Source organism: Vombatus ursinus, unplaced genomic scaffold (genome assembly GCF_900497805.2).
Source record: "Vombatus ursinus unplaced genomic scaffold, bare-nosed wombat genome assembly UNPS02005659.1, whole genome shotgun sequence".
In the NCBI taxonomy this organism is placed as follows: Eukaryota; Metazoa; Chordata; class Mammalia; order Diprotodontia; family Vombatidae; genus Vombatus; species Vombatus ursinus.
In genome coordinates this window covers 19,339,337-19,354,615 of record NW_020945437.1, presented here as the reverse complement: position 1 = coordinate 19,354,615, position 15,279 = coordinate 19,339,337, and the positions used below count along the sequence as shown (strand labels likewise).

Genomic DNA, 15,279 nt, shown 5'->3' with positions numbered 1-15,279 from the left:
CTGCCAAAGGTCACTCACATAACAAGCACTATGTACAAGAAGTGGGCTCTGAACCCAGGTCCTCATGCCATCACTCTAAGGAAAATCAGCCAAAATGATCAGATAAGAGGGAATCTTTTGGCCTATTCAGAAACATGTGATGACATTAAGAAACTATAGAATGGTTCAAACAAGAAATGAAACTCATAAAAGAAATTAGGGATGAATTTAGGGTGGAAACCAGAGCTCTAAATGGAGAATTAAAAAAAAAAGCAGAGTAGAAAAAATGAATTCATGATTGAACAACTTCCCAAAGAAGTAAAAAAGAAGCTTTGAGAGAATAATATATTTGGAACACAAAAATGCTAAAGTGAAAAAAATTCAGCATAAGGCAAAAGGCAACATTGTCAGAACATATGAATTGTACAAAAGCCAAAACTACTGACTGACCTCAAAGACAGGAGGGCACAGATAACTTATGGATCCTAGGCCTCCAAGAAAAATGTGATAAATCTAAAGACCCAACTAACATAATAATGTGGGAAATGGTGGCAAATAATGGTCCAGAACTTCTAAATACATACAATAAGGCACTGACTGAGACTATCAGAGATTTCTGCCAGGGAGAAAAAAAGGTCCCTGTTTCAAATTCCAAGTAACTGAAAATATGAAGTGATTAAATTTAACAATTTCAATGAAAAATATCAACAAATTTTGCAATCAGTAAAGAGAGAGAACTTCAAATGTGAAAGACAATCTGAATAACATAAGATTAATCCACATACATGAGAAATCACCAGAGGAAGTGGAATAGTAGATTTCAAAAAGCAAAGGAGTTCAAACTATTGCATTAATACAGAATGATAATAACAGGTAGAACAGAATTTACTGTTCATATACTATTCATAGATGAGTTCCTAGAAGCCTGAGGTACAATCATGTTATCAAAAAAGCAAAAATAAAGATTATTTAAATTATTAATTTAATAGAAACAAACTCACAAATTAGGATAAACAGTTAAACTACATTATGCTTAAAGGAACCGTAGATAATGAACCAATATCAGTTTTTATAGGCATCAAATGGGATAGTAACTAACTTCATAACAGAAGTTTTAACTGAACTGGAAAATGCCAAAAATAATAACACAATAATTGTAGGAGACTTTTAATTTTCCTTTCTTGGAACTAGACAAATCTAACATAAAGATAAACAAGAAGGAAAATAAATACCTAAACAAGGTACTGGAGAATTGAAATCTGAAATGGCATCTTATGAATGGAATTGTTAAAAGTATATACCAGAAGGAGGTCATTGTCAAGAAAAAAGTCCCCATATATGCCAAAATATTTAGAACAACACTTCTTGTGGTAGCAAAGATTGAAAACAAAGTAGATACCCATCGACTGGGAAATGGTTAAGTAAAGTGTAACACAAATGTAATGGAGTATCACTGGGCTTTAAGAAATATTGAGTATGATGAATACAGAGAAGCTTGGAATGATTCGAACAATCTGATAAGAGTTAAATAAGCAAAGCCAAGAAAACAACATACACAATGACTACAATGTAAAATGGGGGAAAAAACTACAAAAAAGTAAATGTTACAAAATTACAAAGAACAAGCACGGCTCCAAAGAAGAGATATGAGAAGGTAGCCCCTACCCTATTCCTTTGAAGAAGTAGGAGGTCAATAAGTGTGATATATTGTATATGTTTTCAATTTTTTTTACATATATCTATCAATTTTGCTGATTTTTTCTCTTTTTTTCTTTGTTGTTGTTTAGCCATTTCAGCCATACACAACTATTTGTGACCCCATTTAGGGTTTTTGTGGCAAAGATACTATGCCATTTCCTTTTCCAGCTTATCTCACAGATGAGGAAACTGAGGCAAACAGGGTTAAGTGACTTGCCCAGGGTCACACAGCTAATTAAGTGTCTGAGGCCAGATTTGAACCTAGGGATATGAGTCTTCCTGACTCCAGGCCTGGTGCTCTATCCACTGCATCATCTATTTGTTTTTTGGGATACTTCCCTGGGAGGAGGAAGAGGGAAAGGTACTGGAAGAAATTCTGATGATATAAAAAAACCAAAACATATCAATAAAAAAGTTTTTTTTAAATAAACATACTTCTCACTCCTACAGGGTACCATTAGAAAAAAAAACAACAACAGATCACGTAATAGAAATGATTAAAGAATTGTAAAAAAGCAGGGCAGCTAGGCAGCTCAGTGGATAGAATGCTGGGCCTGAAGTCAGACATACTCATCCTCCTGAGTTCAAATCTGGCCTCAGAAACTCACTAGCTGATGCAGGAAACATAAGCAAAAAACACTAACTTAAATGAAGACTGAATAATGACATCCTGAATAACAAATAAATCAAAGAATAAATCATAAAAATACTTTATAACTATGTGAAAGAGAATGATAATGAAGAAACTACATACCAAAATTTCTGAGATGCAGCTAAAGCAATGCTCAAAGGAAAAATTACATCTCTGAAAACATACATTAACAAAATAGAAAAAGAGAAGATTAATAAAATGAACATGCAATTAAAATATTAAAAAATAAAAATTAACAAATATGCACAAAAAGGAAATCTTAAAAGTTAGATGAGATAAAATAGAAAACGAAAAAAGGATAGAATGGATAAATAAATATTTGAAAGAGCTAACAGATGGCTTTGAAAAAATTAGCAAACCTTACACTAACCTTGTATAAGAGGGAGAATAAGAGGGAGAAAAATCAAACTACCAAAATTTAAAAAAAAACAAATAAGGCAAAATCACAACAAATAGAGAATAAAAATAATTTACAGAACCTATAGTATATAAGTATATGCTAATAAAGTGAAGAATTTAAAAGAGAGGATTTTTTAAAACTACTCAAATTAGCACTAATGGAATAGCAATCTTAAACAATCCAACTTGGGGGGTGAGGGGAATGAAGGTAATTGAACTAGCTCCAAAAGAATTACCAAAGAGGGGGGAAAAAAACCCTAGTTCACATGGATTTACCGGTGAACTCTATCAAAATTTAAAGGACAATACTTCTGTTATTAGTCTAACTAGTCTCAAAAATTGAAAAAAAGAAAATGCCCTATTCCAAACTACTTTTATGGGATAAATGCGATTTTAGTGCCTCAACCAGGGAAGAATAAAACAAAGAGAACTCTAGATCAGTGTCACTGATGAATATTGATTAAAAATGTAAATAAGATCCTATCAAAAAGACCATAGCAATATATATTTTTAATAAATATTCACTCTGATCAAGTTGGATTTATACCAGGAATGCAGGGATGGTTCAATGTTGAAATAAAATTAACATAATCATATTAAAATCATTACTTAAAAAAAACTCCAAATCATGATTAGATCAATAGATGTAGAAAAAGCCCTTGACAGAAATGCAACACTCTATGCTAAAAACCCTCCAAAGCATAGGTATAAAAGGGCCATTTTTAATATTATATAATGTATGTATGAAGTTCCTGTTATCTGCTGTTATTTGACATAGTTCTGAAAATGCTAATAACAGCAAGAGAAAAAAAATTTAACCATAAATATAGACAAAGAGGATTCTAAATTAACTCTCTTTGCTGATAATATGATGACTTAGAAAACTTCAGAGAACCAACAAACAAGCTAGCTGAAACAATTAATAGCTTCAGTAAAATAGCAAGTTACAAAATAAATCTACAAAACTCAACAGCATTCCTATACAGCTATAACAAAATCTATGAGGAAATAATAGAAAGCAAAGTTCAATTCAAAATAACTACAAAATGCATAAAATATCTGGGAGTCAGTCTACCAAGGCACACTTAAGACTTACAGAAATACAGTTATAAAACACCTTAAGAAAATTTTATTGATATCTTTTTTTTTAATCACTTTCATTTCCAAAGACACCCCCTTTCTCTTCTCCTACACAATGAGACATGCCTTGTAACAAAAATTAAAAAGAGAGGAAGAAGAAAAAAATAGAAAGCAATTCAGCAAAACTAAATAACACATGAATATGTTCTGACAGTACATACAATGTTTCATACTCCTATTCCCCTACCTCTCCAAGGAAGGGAGGATGGCATATTTTCTCATCTCTTCTTCAAGGATAAGTTTAGTCACTATAATTATACAGTATTCAGTTTTACTTATAAAACACTCTTTAAAATAATATACAAATACTTAAATAATTAGGAGGCATATTCATTGTTTGTAGTTGGGCCCACCAACTCATAGGGATAATGTTTCCCAATGGACTTGCTAGTGTTACTTTGTAGAATTAAATAATAATAACAAAATTCGCTAGAGGAATCTCAAGAAAAATACTTTTTCAAAGTAAGAGTGAAGGGCACATAGCAATTCTGGACCGCAAATTATACCACATAAAGTGGTAATCAGATCAAACTACTTGGCATTGGATTAAAAATAAAGTAGATCAGGAAAACAGGCTAAAAAGGAAGACTCAGAAAACAATAAATTCCATAACCCAGTATATGATAAACCTGAAACCATAAATTACTTGGGGAAAAAAATGAAAATGTCTGGGTTTTACTGGAAAAAAAATTTGGATAAACTTCTTATACAATATACCACATGATAAGCTTAAAATGGATCCATATCCTGCATATTAAAATATCATACCATTAAAAAAATGAGACAAGAACTATATCTGGTGCTTTGTACAACCATGATTAGGGAAAGAATTCTTAACTAAACAAGGAACAGAAGTGATCATAAAAGATAAAATTGATCATTTCAATTCCATTAAATTGAAAAGATTTTGCTCTAATAATCAATACAACTAGAATCAGAAGGGAAAATGTCAACTGGGGAAAAATATTTGAATCAAAAATTTCTGATAAGGGCCCAACATCCAAGATGTGTAGGGAACTAACACAAATATCTAAGACCAAAAGCCATTTCCCAATGAGTAAGTGGTCATAAGACATGAACAAATAGTCCTCAAAAGAATTACAAAAAAAATTAACATTAACAAAATATTGACAGCCATATGGCTGTTAAAGATTGTGTGAAATCAGGGGCAGCCAGGTGGTGCAATGCATAGAGCACTGGCCCTGAAGTCAGGAGGACCTGAGTTCAAAACCGGCCTCAGACCAAACACTTGACACTTACTAGCTGTGTGACCCTGGGCAAGTCACTTAACCTCAATTGCCTAAAAAAAAAAAATAGTGTGAAATCACTAATAACAAGATAAAAGTAAATCAAAACCACCTTGAGATTTCACCTGATACCTAGGAAATTAGCAAAGATGGCAAAAGATGGACTGGTCAATGCTACAGGAGTTATGAGAGGGCAGGCACCCTAAAATTACAATCAGTGGAGCTGTGGCTTTGTCCAGCCATCCTGGAAATCGATATGGAATTGTGCTGAGAGAGTGACTAAAAGTGTCCACAGCCTTTGATCCAGAGATCCCACTGCCAGGCAGCTTCCCTGAAATCAAAGAGAATGAAAGGAAAGGTCCCATATCCACCAACATAGTCCTAGCAGCACTTTTCGAGGTAGCAAAAAAACTGGAAACAAAACAACTGGCCCTGGACTGGAGAATGGTTAAACAAATTATGATAACTTTAACGTAATGGAATATTATCGTACTATAAGAAATGATGGATATGAAAAATTTAGAAAGGTGTAGAAGTACATATGAATGGAAAAAAGAAAATAGAACCAGAAAAATAGTATACAATTCAAATCCCCCAAATGACAAAAATCTGAAACCAAATGCTATGCAATTATGACTATAAGTTTAGCCTTCAAGAAGAGATGAGAAAATTCACCTTCCTCCTTTGCAAAGGAGAGAGATTCCAGGGGCAGAACGCTGCATACACTGTCAGACTTAGAGGATGCGTTGGTTAGTTTTGTTGAAGTATGCTCCCCCTTTATTTGGTATTCTCTGCTATAAGGAAGAGCACGATGGGAAGGAGGAAGCAAGGAATATGTGTGGAGATGAAGATGTTGTAAAAACAAAAGATAGCAATACAAATTAAAAACTGGGGGAAAATATTATTGGGTTGAAACAGTGGAGAAATTTAACCTGATGAATAGTGGAGTTTGGGCAGAGGCCTGATTCCTGTCTTCAATACCTGAAGGGCTGTTGGCTTGAAGAGGGATTAGATTTGCTCTGTTTGGTTCTGGAAGGCAGAACCAGAACCAGTGGGTGGAAGTTACAGTGATTCAGATTTTGAATCAATATAATAAAAAAAAAATTACTAAAAGCTTCTGCCCAAAAATGGAATGGGCTGCACAGGGGAAGAAGGGAGAGATATGAGCTTCCTGGTCTTTCCAGGGAGAGGCTGGTGGATACCCAACCTACTTTGGGTGGAGGTTGCACTAGCTTAGAGCTTAGGGTCTGTACAACTCAAAAATAATGTCATCTTGTGAAATGTGTCTGGAGAGCAATTATTGTATAAAAAAAACTGAGGGTTTTAGGGGACTTCAAGTCCAATAGAATTCAAAACTGAAGCGTAGTTATCAAAGAAAAAATGTGAAAGGCATCATAGATTGCATGAATGCGCCTATTGTCTAGGACCAGAGAAACAGTCATCCAGTGCTCTGTACTGATCAGACCCCACTCTAGAGAATTGTGTTACATCTCTGAGTCACATGTAAGGAAGGGCTAAACTTTTAGCATGTCTAGAGAAAGGTGATGATTATGGGTAGCGGTACAATGCTGTTGGAGACAAGCATCCTGGAGAAGAAGTAAATTCTGGGGAATATAATGTGATAATCTGCAGATACTTGAGGAGCCATCATGTGAAGGAAGGCTCAGACTAATGGGGATTTCTCAAGCCCAGTCCAGCTCTCCATTCCAAGTTATCAGGAGTAGGTTTTTCAGCTCCTTTAAGGAAGTGCTTCTACATCGGGAGGGACAATCTAGTTAAATTCTTGATCACATATATAAAAATTATTTAACGACTAGTTGTGTGTGGAATGAAAAAATAACCATTGGTATTAGATTCTGCATCCAGGGGATGCCTTTTTTTCACCAGCTCCAAGACACAGTTGTGTGTCCAAGAGGGTTTGGAGCCATGGTTATAAGAGGGACAGGCCTCTGTGGCCCTGAGGTCATGAGAGGGAAAGACAACTAGACACGGTGGTACCCCTTGTAGCTCTGTCATTGTGGGATTTTCCCATCTGCATACCTAGTACTTCTTCTTCATCTGATCTTTTCCCAGTGTCTTTGCTTACGCTTGTAGGAAACATATTTCCTGTAGAAAGGGGGGGAAAAGAAGTTAAAAGAGGGCAGGTGGTGAGACTCGAAGAAGGGAGGTCAACAGTGCCCCTTCTGGCTCTGGGATTCTAGGACATCCACCTCTCCACCTAGTCTTCTGGGCTCCTCTTAGATTTCTTCCATCTCTTTCGACATTTCAATTCAGTATACATTTTTGAATCACAAACTAAGGCAGGGTGCTAGGAAGGCTGAGTGGTGGCTACATTTTTTAATAGACTGACAAAGAATGTGTACCATCCACATTTTCTATAAAGTTCTCAGAAGGGCATCAAATCTGGATATAGGGTTAGACCACCTAGTTTCCAAATTAAGGAAGTAACAGCCTTCCTGTCATGTCTGATTAGACGACATCTGAAGTACGGAATTCAGTTTTGGGTGTCATCTTTTAGGAGGGACACTGACAAGTCAGAGGGTGCCCCCAAGAAGGCAATCAGGATGGTGACAGGCCTGGAAATCAATGCTGTTGACCTTCCTCCAACTTCTCTGTAGATCTATGAACAACACTGTGAACACATTCTGCACCAGTATGTGTCACAGACTCTAGTTAGAGACAGCCAGAGAAAGGAAGTCCTCCTATAGGCTCCTATAGTCAGTTGTTGCTCCTGGTCTATTTAGCTCATGTGTAATTCCTGTTCCTCTTATAACCTCTACTTACCTTGCCTCTCAGATTTTCCTGAAGGACAGAAGAAAAAAAATCCACACTTTCTGTATTTCAATCTCTGGGAACTGCTTTTCAAGAGGGAGGTCAGTTTTAAATCAAGGAGGCCTGGCTTGGTTAACAACAGAAAGCCTTCTCTCTATTCCTATGGCCCGTCGTTGCACTATTTTCAAAGACCTAGCTTATCTAGAGCTATCAGAGGGAGTAATAATTATCTCTCCCTCCACCCCAACCCCTTCTGAATAGCCAGAAGGTAAGAAGGTATTATTTTATGTAGTGGTAGAGGATGAAAGGGAGTTGGTCCAGATACCCCTGACCAATTGATTCTCCCCCTCATCCACAGCCCAGTTAATGAAATTACAGAAGGAACAGCCAACGGAGACAGTGAGATATTAATGTCTTAAATAGAGTGCAAAGTGGTTTTTGTTTTTGCTACCCTTTTATGAAGTATATTAAAAAGTTCTTCCTTGCTGGAATTAGAAGGACAGCTTGCCATTGGATGGCCAAAGATCAGATACAACCTCAGAAGCCTGTTAAAAAAAAAAAAAAAACCAGGACACACTCCCTAGAGAGAGTGTCATGGCAGAGAACAGCTCAGCGAGTGTGACATGTGTTAGTACCGAGGGCAACAAGCTAGGGAAGATGAGTTCAGGCCTTGAGAGGGGATTCCTTTTGCCTTTTCCCTCGTGCCTCTCCCAGAGGCTCTTCCTTTCTCCCTGCCAATGGTGTCATATAAAAGAGCTGCTCAGAGCGCCAAGAGACATTATCCAACAGGAAGTAGGGAGTAAAGACAGAGAATCAGTGGATGGTGACACGACACCTGGCAGCCATCTTAGGAACAAGAGTCGAGCTAGCCCTGGCAGCTGGAAGCTGCAGAGACAGGCAGACCCAGAGAGCCTAGCTGAGAAAGCTGCCCAGCAGATTCTCCACTCAGGAGGAAGCTGTTTGAAGACACCATGAGATAAGAAAGGAGATCGGGCCCCACAGTGCTGGGGGGATAAGCTGTCCCGGCCACATGTGGGCCTCATTACCACTGGACTCCAGGAATGTTCCCGTTCTTCCCACAGACCATGTGTGTATTTGTGGGGAGCCCGCCGCAGAGGGGAATGTAATGCAGCTATGTAGCTATGACTTCCAAGCATCTCACTTCACTCTGAGGGAAATCTGTCTAATCACTGACTTGAAGGTAAGCATACTTGTTGGAACTTGTGAGAGTTTTAGGAATTCATACTCATGAACCGTGGACAATATGTAACCCTTTGGAGGCCAACTTATTAGGGCAGAGTTCAAGTTAGAGGGGTAACCTAGGGATGAGGTGGGGCCTCATTCATTACATATAATTAAAATATTGGGACTTCTTAATATCATGTCACAAAATCGAAAGATCACCAAACCTAAAAAAGGGAAAACTTGGGAGAAACGCATCTGACAGACTTCCATGCAGAAAATGAACTCTGCTTGCCGCTCTTGGGAAGCACTAACACCAATGGGTGGAAGTTATAGGAAGATGGTCTTCAGCTCGGATAAGAAGAAACTTCCCTAGAAGAAGTAAGAACTTTGCTTTCTTGAATGAATTTTTAAAAATTAGTTCTTGAATAATTGTTGAATAAATGAAAAGGAATTTCTGATACTGGTTGAAGAAGTTGTGGGTCCCCAGGAGCTCTGAGTCTCCGTCCAAGAGAGTTTCTGGGCCAGGACGCCCAAGACCCATCCAGATGCCCCCAGGAGAAGGGGGCAATGGAGGAGGTCTCAGGGTTCCTTCTAGACCTGGGGTTCTAGGTCTTCCCCATCAGGTTACCTTTCATGCCTTCATCACTCGATCCCACAACACTCTCTGTACTCAGGCTCCTGGTCATTTTCACTTTTTCTGAAAAGAAGGAGAAGAAGAAATTGAAACCAGTAAGTAAGGCAAGTGGTCAGGCCTGAGTGGGGGAAACAAGATTAAGATTCTAAGATTTTTTCCTCTGCCCTCCTGGTAAACTTTCTGCCATTTCCTTCTTGGGACACTGGACAGTCAAATTCTCTCAGGGTCGTTCCTTCTAGACGTCTTAGGCATGTGCCAACTTCACTTTATGTGCTGCAGAGGAAGAGGAGGTAAAACATCTTAAATAACCCAGGCCTGGGCTTGAATACCTGCCCTGGGCACATAAGCTGATGGCGCCCCACAACTCTGCCCTATGACCTTTTTTGATCAATATATGGTATCCCCCAAAAATCTCATTATCATTTTAAATCTATTAACACTCTTAAAACTTAAAATGGTATTGAGCCTTTGGGGACATCCTCTATGTAGCCATAGCCTTATACTTAATAAGTAATTGTTAACTGGCTGATGTTACAAAGTACTTAGGCAGTTTGGCACAATGGAATGAACACTGGACTGAGAGTCGGGAGGCCTAGTTATTTCCTCTTCTGAGCCTCAGTCTCCTCATGCAAATGGGGGTCCTAATACTTATACCCCTTCTTCCTAGAGCTGTTGTAGAAAAGTGTTTTGTGAGCCCTAGAGGGCTGTAGTAATGGGGACCATTATACTAAAATGCTTCACTGGAGATAGGTAAGGGGTGGGGCTGGTTGGACATGATTCCCTCTGAAAGGGCTCTCCAAAGCCCCACTCCCTCCCCCATTAACCCCCCAATTCAGGGGGAGGCAGATGCCTGGGTGCTGGGGCACACTGAACAATCAAATGGGGGGAGGAGGTCTGACAAGGAATAAACAAGACCCTGGGCACTGGAGGGAAAGTTCTACCTCACTCTACCTAGCCCACCAGGGCTCTCAAATCCAGATAGCAGGGTGTTTGCTTGAGAAGGCTCCTAAGCAGAGATGTCCTGGGGATAATGGAAATACAAATTAAGAAGGGAAAGGGATCTCAGAGGTCACCTGGTCCAACCCCCCCCCAATCCCCTTGTTCTATAGATGAGGAAACTGAGGCCCAGAGAGGTTCAATGATTGCCCAAAGCCACACAGGTAGCAAGGGATAGAGAAAAGGTCGTAACATCTCTTCCAGCCCCATCCCCTACTCACCTCGTTTCATTTCCAAGAGGGAATCCCAATATTCTGTCGTTTTGTCGGAAGGACTTGATGATACTGAAGAGAAAGGAAAGAGCACGTAAAAACCAACAATGGAGCAAATAGACGTGTTCCTACAGAGGAAGGAATCAGCCTCTGATACGTTCCAGTTCCTCAGGGGGACACACATTCTGTACTGGGCCTCATACATTTTCTTTCTTTTTTTAAATAACAAAAAAAATTTTAAAAATTTGTTTTCCCCCAATTACATGTGAAGACAATTTTTAACATTTTTTTTCTTAAACTTGGAGTTCCAAATTTTCTCCCTCCTTCACCTATCCCCTTTAAGATAGTAAGCAATTTGATATAGGTTAAATGTACAATCATGAAAAACCTATTTCCATATCAGTCATGTTGTGAAAGAAGACACAGACCCAAAGGGAAAAAAAACAAACAAACAGAAAAAATAAAGTGAAAAATAGTATGCTTCAATTTGCATTCAGACCACATCAGTTCTTTCTCTGGAGGTGGACAGTATTTTCATTACCTCATACATTTTCAATACCTGTCCCATATATTATCTAATTTGGTCTGCCCTGAAAGAATGGCAGGCCTGTCCTCATTTTACAGATGAGAAAACTGAGATAAGGTAAATGATGTAACAGACACAGCAATGGTCCCTGACCCAGCCCTGCTCAATATTTTTCTTCTCTCCTTACCTGGAATTTCTTCCTGATTTTCGATGTTTTTATTTTGTTTTTGGACCTCCTCAATAGTCTCTTCAACACCTGTAACCCCAGACATTGGAAATACTGGGGAAATTGAAGAAAAGTCAGCAAAGGATGAAACCAAATAAATAGGTGATCTGAAGGAGACTGAAACAACAGTCCCCAGACACATCAGAGTTCTTGGAAATCCACCCCTAGCTCCCCAGGCCTGTGCTTCTCGGGATGAACATGCTCCATCCCTCCTCAAGACACAGGAACATGGATCTGGAACTGAAGGAACCTGAGAGACCACCTAATTTAACCCCCTCAGTGACCTGTCCAAGGTTAACCTTGGGATTTGAACCCAGGTCTCTGAATTCTAAATCCAGCAATCAGTCAGTCAATCAAAGTACCTATTGACTCTCCCACAAACACCCTAACTACTAATTCCTCAGTTTACTCACCCCCCATGAGCTACTCCTCCATCCCACCTCTGCCACACACAAAGATGGTCATACCCTTGATCTTACCTTTGTCCACAAATGCATCACCTGCATGCTCAAGAATTCCAAAATGCCCTTACCTGACCATAATCTATTGATTTTCCACCTCGCCCTGCCTACATTGTGACCCCCAATCGTTTCTCTCCCAGGCCATCTCCCTTGCACTAGCCACTGTCTTTTCTCCTCTCCATGACTCCTTGGTGAACCAGTTTGACCCTACACTGCCCCTCCTCTCTGGAGTTTCTAGCCCCCTTATCATTTTGCTGATTGTTCCCAACCAAGCCTCAGCATTAGATAACTCTCTCCATCATTCCTACCTATGTGCTGCTGAACAAAGATGAAGAAAATCACACAACTGTTCTGAGTCCGCAACAAATTTATATTATATAGCCTCAACTGGGCCCTCACTGCTGCTAGGCAACCCTACTATACCTCCTTTATTGACTCACTCTCCCACTCTCCACTCTAGTTCTTCCAAATCTTTCCTCACACCTCCCATGGCTCCTCTTTGCCCCAATCTCTTAGATGAGAATTTTGTATCATATTTTATAGAAAAAAATGAGGCCTTTCACTGGGAGCGCTCTCTTTCCCCCTCTTCCTTATCTCCTATCCCTCTGCCACTCTTTCCTCCTTCACTCCTATCTCCCATGAAGAGGTGGACTTACTCCTTACCAAGGTTAACTCTTCCACCTGCTCAAGCGACCCCTTCCCAACCCGTTTCTTCCAACAGATTGCCCCTTCTGTCATCCCTGCTCTACCACTTATTTTCAATCCCTCCTTGTCTAATGGAGCTTTCCCTGACCCATGTCTTCCCCATCTTCAAAAAAACTCTTACTCAATCTTTCCAACCCCACTAACTGTAATCCTATATTCTTCAGCCATTTGTGTCAAAATTCCTTAAAAAGGTCATCTACATTCATTTTCTCCTCTCTCACTCTTTTCTTCACCCTTACAATCCAGCTTCCAACTTCATCTTTCCACCAAAAATTCTCTCCAAAGTTACCAATGATCTGTTAATTGCCAAATCCAATGGCCTTCTCTCAGTCTTTATTCTCCTCCACACCTCTGCAGCCTCTGAGACTATTGATCATCCTCTTATCCTTGATACTCCGTTCTCTCTAGGTTTTTGGGATACCACTCTTTCCTGGTTTTCCTTTTACCTCTCTGATCGCTCCTTCTCTGTCTCCTTTCTGATCTAGCGATCTTCAAATAATACCCTCTAACCACAGGTGTCCTTCAGAGTTCTATCTTGGGCCTCCTCTCTTCTCCCTCTATACTACTTCACTTGGTGATCTCATTAACTCCCATGGATTTAATTATTATTTCTATACGGATGATTCTTAAATCTCCCTGTCCTGTTCTAATCCCTTTGCCAACCTCCAGATTCACACCTCCAACAACATTTCAGACATCTGATAAAACACTTACTCCTTACCTCTACTTGGTTCAAGTGATCCCATTCTGTCCTGTCTCCTCCAGCAAGTTGCTCCCATGTCACCCCCGTTCTTTCACTTATTTTCAATCTCTTCCTGTCTACTGGATCCTTCCCTACTGTCTACATACATGCCCATGTCTCCCCCATCCTGAAAAAACTCTCACTTGATCCTTCATCTCTGCTAATTATCATCCTAGATCTCTTCTGCCCTTTGTAGCTAAACTCCTCAAAATGGTTGTCTATAGTAGGTGCTTCCCCTTTCTCTCCTCTCACTCTCTTCTTATCCCCTCCTTTACAATCAGCTCCTGACCTTATCCTTCCACTGAAACTGCTCTTCCCAAAGTTACTAATGATTTCTTGGTTGATAGATCCCCCTTGCCTACCATGCAGTACCTCCTTAGCTCCAAGTCTTACAATCTCTGACTTTCTTCAAAGAACAGCACATGCTCCCCCGTCTATAGAAAGCCTTTCCTGTTCCTTATATAATCTTGGTGTTCTCTCCTCCCTTTATGTTTTCACACATTCCTTCATTGTTAATATGTTGCATCCCACCAGTAGAATTGAAACTCTCTCAGGGCCAGGGACTCTTTTCCATTTTGTCTTGGTATCCTAATGCCTTGCACACCATGGGTGCTTAATGAATGCCAGTTGGATTGGTTTGAATTCAGCAAAGGAGGCTGAGAAGGAGCAGATGGACAAGGGAAAAGTCAAGGAGAAAGGCAATGAAGCCAAATATCCTATAGACGCAAGATATATACCAGGTGCTTTGCGGAAAAGAGAATCAAAGGGAATTAGAAGCCTAGTCTCTGCTTTCCATGAGCTGGATCACAGGATTTAAAGCAAGAAGGAACCCTGGGGATCCTTAAGTCCAGACTCCACCATCTATAGAGAGGCACTGTTGGGTAGTAGACAGACCTGGGCTCAAATGCCATATCTTACACTTCTCCTCTGAGTTTCCATCTCCTCATCTGTAAAATGCGGACAAGGATACCAATAGGCCCTGCCTCCCTGGGCTGTCAGAAGGTTCAAATGACACTGCTACGTGAAGTGCTATGTACTATAGAAATGTCGTTTATTCTTATGGCAAAGGAAGAAAGTGATGCCCAGTGAAAAGTGATTTGTCTGTGCTCATGCACCATAAGGGGAAGAGCTGAGAGCTGAACTGTGTATGTGAGTTGTGTATGAGAGTTGTGAAGGGGAAACATGAAGCAGCCAGAAAGTAAGAGAAGGCACTATGTAAAAATTATTAACCTTCTCAAAAGAAGTGTAAATGGAACCCTGATTTGGCTAGTTGTTAGCACAGCACAGCTTGGCAGGTCTCCACTGTGGGGAGAATAATGATGATAATAGCTAGCACTTATATGGTGCTTTAAGGTTTGAAAGCATACATATGATTTCTATATAGTATTGCATACATATTATATATATGTGTTTATGTACGTATTATGTACTGCACAGTACATATGTGCATATATAATATTTGCACATGTAATATATATTTTAGGTTTCTAATTATATATTAAAATATTACATACTATAATCTATATATTATAATTTTATATTATTACTTTTAATATTGTTATATGTTATATGATGTATAATATATAATAAAACATAGCATATCATATTATAACATTAAATAATCATTACATAATATTATATTATATATTTATACTGTTATAATATATAGATTATAATAAATTATAATCTATTATAATACATCATG

At 39.0% G+C, this 15,279-nt stretch overlaps 1 protein-coding gene across 1 annotated transcript in view; it reads right to left on the bottom strand.

Annotated features, from left to right (window-relative positions):
- Positions 1 to 3,856: 3,856 nt before the first annotated feature.
- The window catches only part of GDPD4 (glycerophosphodiester phosphodiesterase domain containing 4), a gene marked incomplete at its 3' end in the record, with an annotated part of 85,885 nt that continues 74,462 nt past the window's right edge, over positions 3,857 to 15,279 (bottom strand). Inside the window, 6 exon segments of the mRNA XM_027848087.1 lie at positions 3,857 to 3,878; positions 3,880 to 3,934; positions 7,156 to 7,221; positions 9,701 to 9,769; positions 10,924 to 10,986; positions 11,628 to 11,720. Coding sequence (XP_027703888.1) covers positions 3,857 to 3,878; positions 3,880 to 3,934; positions 7,156 to 7,221; positions 9,701 to 9,769; positions 10,924 to 10,986; positions 11,628 to 11,720 — 368 coding nt within the window.